Consider the following 8271-nt stretch of genomic DNA (forward strand, 5'->3'; position numbering starts at 1 on the left):
TTGTTGTTTGGCGGGTCCGGGCTGGGGATTCGAACCCGCCACCTTAGGTGTACGTGGCTGGCGCCTTAGCCGATTGAGCTATAGGCGCCGAGCCGTGAGCCCATGTTTTTGAGGCTGCAGTGACATATGACTGAGTCACTGCACTCTACCTGGGCAAGACTATGTGGTGGGGAGGTACTGTAACTTAATTTCCAAACTTATCGAATTGTATACATTAAACGTGTGCAGCTTTATATATATCAATCATACCTCAAAAAAGTGGCTTCAAAAAAAAAAATCACTGTAACTTAGTATTACCTTATACAGTCATTCCCCGGTATCATCTGATGGGGACTGGTTCCAAGATTCCCTGATACCAAAATACATGGATGTTCAAGTTCCTAATATAAAATGGCACAGTATTTGCGAACAACTTATACATATCATCCCACAAAGTTCAAATCATCTCCAGGTTACCTATAATACCAAATACAATAGAAGTATATGTAAATATTTATACTATGGGTTTTTTGGCTGGGGCTGGGTTTGAACCTGACATCTCCAGTATATGGGGCCGGCGCCCTACTCCTTTGGGCCACAGGTGCTGGCCTGTTTTTTTTTTTTGAGACAGAGTCTCACTTTGCTATCCTCAGAGTGCCATGATATCACAGTTCACAGAAATCTCAAACTCTTGGGCTCAAGTGATTCTCTTGCTTCAGTCTCCCAAGTAGCTGGAACTATAGGTGCTATTTTTAGAAACAAGGGCTCCCTCTGTCTCAGGCTGGTCTCAAACCTGTGAACTCAGGCAATCTTGGGCTCCCAAAATACAAGGATTACAGGCATGAGCCACTGTGCCCAGACTAAATAGACCTTTTTCTAATTTTTAATTTTTTTTATGTATTTATTTTTGAGACAGAGTCTCACTTTGTCATCTTTGGTATGGTGTCATAGCTCACAGCCACCTCAAACTCTTGGGCTCAAGTGATTCTCTTGCCTCAGCCTCCTGAGTAGCGGGGACTATAGGCGCCTGCCACAACACACAGCTATTTTCTTCTTCTTCTTTTTTTTTTTTTAGAGACAGGGTATCTAGCCAAGATGCTGTGGTGGGCACCTGTAGTCCCAGCTACTTGGGAAGCTGAGGTAACAAAATCATTTAAGCCCAAGAGTTTGAGGTTACTGTGAGCTGTGATACTACAGTACTCTAGGAGAGTAACAAAGTGAGACGATCTCAAAAAAAAAAAAAAAAGAAAAAGCCTTGCTCAGCGCCTGTAGCTCAGATGGCTAGGGTGCCAGCCACATATACCAGAGCTGGCAGGTTCGAATCCAGCCTGGGCCTGCCAAACAACAATGACAACTACAACCAAAAAATAGCCAGGCGTTGTGATGGGCACCTGTAGTCCCAGCTACCTAGGGGGCTGAGGCAAGAGAACTGCTTAAGCTCAAGAGTTGCAGGTTGCTGTAAGCTGTGATGCGACAGTACTACATCGAGGGGGTCAGCTGGAGACTGTCTCAAAAACAAACAACAAACAAAAAGAAAAAAAAAACGACTGGGCACAGTGGCATGTGCCTGTAACCCTAGCACTATGGGAGGCCGAGATGGGTGAATTGCTTGAGCTCAGGAGTTGGAGACCAGCCTGAGCAAAAGCTAGCCCCTGTCTCTACTTAAAAAAAAAAGAGTTGGAGGTTGCTGTGAGCTACAATGCCACTGCACTCTACTCAGGGCAACAGCTTGATAGACTGTCAAAAAAAAAAAAAAAAAAAAAAGGCATATTATGTGAATAAAACCCATGAGTTTAAGGCAGGCAAGCAGGAAGAGTCAAGGCTATACAGATAAAATAGCTTAAGACAAGCAGCCTCTGGACAGCACCTGTGGCTCAAAGGAGTAGGGTGCCAGCCCCATATGCTGGAGGTGGCAGGTTCAAACACAGCCTTAGCTAAAAACTGCAAAAAATAAAATAAAATAAAATAAAATAAAATAAAAAATTCAAGGATATTTAAAAAAAAAAAAAAAGACAAGCAACCCCCAGAATCATGCAAATACATGCCCTCTCCAGCAAACTAACACCTTTAGCAATTGAGGTCTTTTTTTTTTTTCCCTTTTTTTGAGACAGAGCCTCAAGCTATCACCCTGGGTAAAATATCAGGGCATCACAGCTCACAGCAACCTCCAACTCCTGGGCTCAAGTGATTCTTCTGACTCTGCCTTCAAAGTAGCTGCCTCCCACAATGCCCCGCTAATTTTTGGTTGTAGTTGTCATTGTTGTTTGGTTTTCTAGGCTCTAGCTAATCTCCAATAGTTGAAAGAGTTAGCAATAGATTGAAGAGCCTGAGTTAGCAATGGAAGTAAACCACCACGATTGTGGGGTGGCACCTGTGGCTCAGTGAGTAGGAGGGCACTGGCCCCATATATCGAGGGTGGCAGGTTCGAACCCAGCCCCAGCCAAACTGCAACAAAAAATAGATGGGCATTGTGGCGGGCACCTGTAGGCTCAGCTACTCAGGAGGCTGAGGCAAGAGAATCACCTAAGCCCAGGAGTTGAAGGTTGCTATGAGCTGCGAGGCCACAGCACTCCACTGAGGGCGATAAAGTGAGAGTTTATATCCAAAAAAAAAAAAAAAAAAAAAAAAAAAAAAAAAGAAAACCACCACTATCACAGCATTTCCAGATGGTGGTTATTAGAGGTTGGGTGACTGTCTTCCCCTGTAACTAAAGGGAAGGACTCTAGTCCCAGCTCAAACCATCAATCTACAACAGAGGCTGGTGGTGTGGAGGTACTAGTTGCCTTTACCAGAAGCAGAACAGATACTGAGCTCCAGGAGATTTCGGGGGCCCTTAGTTTTCTACCTCTCCTAAAAGCGAGCCCACACTTCTCTGCAAGTTGATTCTGAACTACCACAGAGTTGAACCCCTCTCAACCCCCAAGGAAAGAAAAGCAGAGATTCTACTTTTTGAGGATCCTGCCCTCTCTCCCAGAAAAGTTACTTAAAAAGAAGTGGCAAGGCTCGGCACCGGTGGCTCAGTTGGCTAAGGCACGAGCCACATACACCTGAGCTGGCGCATTCAAATCCAGCCCAGATCCACCAAACAACAATGACAGCTGCAACCATAAAATAGCCAGGTGTTGTAGCAGTCACCTGTAGTCCCAGCTACTTGGGAGGTGGAGGCAGCAGAGTTGCTTGAGCCTGAGAGTTGGAGGTTGCTGTGAGCTGTGATGCTACAGCACTCTACCTAGGACGACAGCTTGAGGCTCTGTCTCAAAAAAAAAAAAAAAAAAAAAAAAAAAAAACTGGTGAGGCTGGGCGCAGTGGCTCAAGCCTGTAATCCCAGCACTCTGGGAAGCCCAGGTTGGGCAGACCGCTTAAACTCAGGTGTCCTCAAACTGCAGTCCCACATGCCACATGCAACCCTTCGAGGACATTTATCTGGCCCGCCAGGTGTTTTTGCTGCTGCTGCTTGTCCTGCTTAGCAGCTGACTCCTCCTGAGGCCCGAAGTCCGGCCCTCCAATGGTCTGAGGGACAGTGAACTGGCTCCCTGTTTAAAAAGTTTGAGGATCCTTGCTTTAACTCATGAGTTCAAGATCCGATGGAACAAGAAGGAGACTCCGACTTCAAAAATATCTGGGTATGGCTCATTGCCCCGGGGCTCAGTGGTCAGGGCCCTGGCCACATACACTGTTGCTGTGAGGTTTGAACCCGGCCCGGGCCTGCTAAAAAATGACAATGACAGGCAGGGCCTATGGCTCAGTGGGTAGGGCGCCAGCCCTATATACTAAGGATGGCGGGATTGAACCCAGTCCCGGGCAAATTGCAACAACAACAACAAAATAAATAAATAAAAACGACAATGACAACTAAAACAAAACAAAACAAAAATAGCCAGGTGTTGTGGCAAGTGCTTATACTTCCAGCTACTTGGGAGGCTGAGGCAAGAGAATCCCTTAAGCCCAAGAGTTTGAGGTTGCTGTGAGCTGCAATGCCACAGGACTCTTATGATGGATAGCAGGGTTCCTGGTTACCCAGGGAACCCAGGGCAACATAGACTGTCTGGGGAAAAAAAAAAAAAAAAAAAAGCCCGGCGTTGTGGCAGGCGCCTGTAGTCCCAGCTACTTGGGAGGCTGAGGCAAGAGGATGGCTTGGGCCCAAGAGCTTGAGGTTGCTTTGAATTATAAGTGCCACAGCACTCTACCCAGGATGACAAAGTGAGACACTGTTTCAGAAGGAAGGGCCAAAACCTGGAATGCTTTTATCAAGACCAGCCTGGCCACATGGTTCATCTTTCTTACCTGACAATACTGGGTCTAGGGTCAGCCCAGCACCACTCTGAAACATTGTGAAATCAACCCTCTTAGATGTGGGGTTCTGCGTTCTCACCCAGCTTCACAAAAGACACTGTCCTCCTCCAATTTCAACCCACGGGCAGCCAAGCAGAGACACCACACAACAGCAACCCTGTCACTCTCCCACAACTGACTGGAGATTCTCAACAACCAAGTAGAGCCATGATGGGGTTAAGGTCCCCAAAGGCCTGCCATCAAGGTCTGAGAAGGACAAGGCTTTCAGGAGCCAAAACAACCCCACCACACGCAAGTGACTTGAGGATAGATGTAGAGCCCCCGCCCCTTGCAACTCTTCAAAGTGAGAGTTGTATATTCTTCCCTTCCCCCCAAAAGCAGAGATCCAGACCTAGATTCTCAAGATGTCACGCCATTGGTGGACCACTGGCAGCAGGCCTCCGCACTGCTAGGAGTGGGAGCCGGCAGCGCTGAGCCCAGCCCAGCCCAGCCCAGCCATGCCATGCCATGCCATTCTGCACCAACACACCGCACAAGGGAGGGAGCAATACCGGCCCCCACCAGGGACTCTGCGGTTACTCTCCTAGACCAAGGGGAAGGGCTCTCAGGGTGGATAACCAGCCCTTGGTTTCCTGGGCAAGAGCAGAACAGGACAGGACAGGAAGGGTCTCTCGGCTCCGGAGTGACACAGCAGAGGCCGGAGGCCCCGCAAAGCTGTCCCCTTTCCCATCAGTTCTTGTCTCTGCCAGCTTATCTCCTAGTCCTTATTTGCTGATAGCTTCAAGGCTTTTATCCACCACCCCATCCCGCACATCAATCCTCCACATCATGCCATTAACCCTCCCAGCTGCTGGTGATTCCACGAAGCCCACTTCACACTCCCTCCCTTTAGCATATGGTCGATGGACGAGACGATGTCTCCTTTCCTTGTAGGGTCCTACCAGGCCAGCTATGGGGTCCTGGCTCGCCTGCCAGGGCAAAATCTGAGGAGGAATGAACGTCTTTAGTCATCTCCTTCCCAAGTCTAATTAAATTACTGGCTCATCTTTGCCAAAGCCCCAAACTCACCTCTGGGACGGTGGGGAAAGCCCCCCGGCCCTAGGACTCCAGCTCCAGTGAATTAAGGTGTTGGGCGACCGGCTGGCCCAGGCCTCCAAGGTCACCGGGAGGGGTCAGGGTGGAAAGGGCAAGGGAGTGAGGGTGCCGCCCGCAGGCCCGGTCAGCTCCGTCCAGCCGAGGCGGGGTCCCGGCCACGCGGGAGGTGCGCCTCGGAGGAGGGCAACAAGGCGGGTCCGGGATGGGGAGCGAGCGACCGGCGGCTGCAGGAGTGGGACATATGCGGCGTTGCTCGCCCGCTGCCGGACGCCCGGACGGCGGCCGGCGCGCCCCGCGCCCGGGAGGGCGGGGAGACAATGCCCGCCCGGCGGGGCAGTTCAGGCCGCACGCCCCCGCCTGCTGGACACGGGCTGCTCCTCCCTGAGCTACGGACAGCGGCGGGAAGGCACCAGGAGCGATGGCCAGACCGACCCCGAGCGAGGCGGGAGGCCTCGCTCGCCTTCTCTCGCGCCCACCTCTGCGTGCACTTCACCCGACAAGTCCGGGGGCCACAAACCCACCTCCTCCTCCAGGGTGCCGCCGGAGCCCGTGCTAGTGCCCGTGCCCGTGCTGGTGCTGGTGCTGTGCTCGCCGTCCGGCTTCAGGTTGCTCATGGTGCGGGGGGAGGGGGTGGCAGGGGAAGGCAACGCGGAGGGCGAGCGCGGCGCCGGCCCCGGCGGGGAGGTGGGAAGGGGCGCGGTGAGCGGTGCGCTCCGGGGGTGCGGGGCGGGGTGGCGGTGGGGGCCCACGGGGCGGTGAGAGGGGCAGCAGCCGCTTCGGGCTGGGGTCACATCAAGTTTGGCGAGTGCAGGAGGCGGGGAGGAGGTGCGGCAGGGGAGGCACTAGGAACCGGAGCCGAGCTGGAGCGGCCGCCACCTCCGCCTTTTCACTGCGACCGGCTAGTACGCCCGCGGCGGCGGCGGGGGGCGGGCGCCAGGGGAGGGGGCGGGCGCCGGAACCGGCCTCAGCTGGGGCCCGGCCGGCCCCCTCCCCCGCCCTCCTCGCGGTCTCCGGGGGAACGCGCAGCCAATCCCCGCCGCCCACTGCGGGCTCGCCCCGGCCCGGGCCACGGCGCGCCGGCCTCCGGCTGGGCCTTTCCCTTCTCCCTTTGGTCAGCTCTTTCCCTCTCTTTTCTCCCACTCCCTTCTCTGCGACAAGTTTTTAAACTTTGATGAACTCGCCCAGCGAACTTTCTTAAAGGGGCCGCGCGCTGCGCGCAGTCCCAGCCCGCGGTGGGAGGTGGAGCCGGCTGCCCAGCACGGCGCTCCCCCATCCCTCCGCATCCCCCGCCTGGTGCCCCACGCGAGGAGCGCCTGCAGCGGGACTCCCTGGTAGTCGGCTCCTCTGTATTCTGATCTAGGCCTTTGGGATGTCCTGTGTGTGCTTTTCGCCCCAAAATTCAGTAGCCCCAGTGCCTGTCCGCGCCCTCTCCCCCATCCCGCGCCGCCGGCTGGGAGCCGGGTTCTCCTGCCGATGGCGGGCGGTTGGGCTGACACCTGGGCTTTGGCCCGGGCTCCGGGCTGTTCTGCTGAGTGACCTTGAGGAAATCACTTCCCATCTCTGGGCTCAGACTCCAGCCCAGAGGGTGGGACTTAGGAACGCAAACTCCCTTACCGCTCCCAGTCACGGAATAGGACTCAGGGCGGGACCCTAATAGTTGTTAGTCCTGAGCGAGAGTACTTGCAATGACCATTGCCCCTGCCTACAGCGCGGCTTTTGGGTCTTATTATTCTTCTTCCCTCAGACCTTTTCCCTACATCCTATTCCGAGCTCTAGGGCTGGAGAAAGGGGGAGCAGCCTCGAGGCTTGGGCGGGGTCGGCTGGACTCCCACTGGGGCGGGTCTTTAGGGCGCGGCTGCGGGGTTGGTTTTCTTCTTGTGTTTGAATACCTGCGCCGACCTGGACTGTCCCCTGCCGCCACCTTGTAAAAATCCGCACGCACCTGGGGTTATACTGGAAGCGCTGCAGCCCTGCAGAGCCGCCTGAGGATTGGGTCCCTCCCGTGCGCCCCCGCCCCAAGCTCGTACTGCACCTTAGGGATCCTAGCCAGGAGGTGCCATCCGGCCATGAGAAACCACTGCCGAGAAGTGAGGAAACTCCCGCTGCACCTGGGCCGAGGTCAGGCCACACCAAGTGTGATCTACCGCCAGGCGCCCTGCACCTGGGTTTTACGCTGGGATCAAAGCTCTGCGTTGGTGAACCTGGAAAAGCTGAAATTGCAGTCACCAACCAGTTAGGATCCCAGACATTGGACTAATGGCTCAGAACCTCAGTATGCCAACTTGCTAAATAGGGCTAGCACCACCATACAGGAGTGCTGTGGCTTATACTCCCCAGTAAATTATAATTTCCATCCTAACCTGCCATCTCATTTAAGTAAATTGAGGCCAGGAGATGGGCAATATCTTTTCCCATGATGCAGTCGATCTTTTGGTAAATACTTGAGCACCTACTGAGGGCTGAGGAACCACGTTCTGCTGGTGGTAAGGCCAGAAGCACCCCAGTTTCCCATTGCCAGCACCCACCACCTCCATTGCTAACACGTGGCTGCGGCCCTCCTATAAGGGAACTACGTCCTATAGAAATCAGGCCTTCGCTCAGAATTCTCAAGGTACTTTCAGTCTCTGGCACATCCAGGTGGAAACACATTTGTGAATCCTCAGGTACCCCAGGATCCTTCACAGGCTCCAGTCCAAAACCACAACCACCGTTCCCTTCTCTAGAGTAGATCTTCCCTCTGGTTTGTCCCCCTCCAATTTTGGTAGGAATGTTCTTCCTCCTTCCAGCCCCTATCTCCCCCTCCCCCTCCGTGCCAATGCAAATCTTCCCTTCCCTTAGGATCCTACTTCAGCCCTGCTTCTTCCAGGAGGAGGAGCCTGGACAGTTTTCTAAACTCTGGTATCC

The 8271-nt window shown here is 53.7% G+C and overlaps 1 protein-coding gene across 2 annotated transcripts in view; it reads right to left on the bottom strand.

The window, feature by feature from the left end:
• The window catches only part of RBPMS2 (RNA binding protein, mRNA processing factor 2), a 38154-nt gene extending 30601 nt beyond the window's left edge, over positions 1-7553 (bottom strand). Inside the window, exon 1 of one of the 2 annotated variants that reach the window (XM_023510143.1) lies at positions 7400-7553. In XM_023510143.1, coding sequence (XP_023365911.1) covers positions 7400-7435 — 36 coding nt within the window. In that variant the 5' untranslated portion in view covers positions 7436-7553. Of the gene's footprint in view, positions 1-5888; positions 6032-7399 lie in introns of those variants that run through there. The other variant, XM_003784420.3, reaches the window with a different exon arrangement.
• Between the last annotated feature and the right edge of the window lie 718 nt (positions 7554-8271).

Source organism: Otolemur garnettii, unplaced genomic scaffold, assembly GCF_000181295.1.
Source record: "Otolemur garnettii isolate 467f Iridium unplaced genomic scaffold, OtoGar3 scaffold00011, whole genome shotgun sequence".
NCBI classification, from domain to species: Eukaryota; Metazoa; Chordata; class Mammalia; order Primates; family Galagidae; genus Otolemur; species Otolemur garnettii.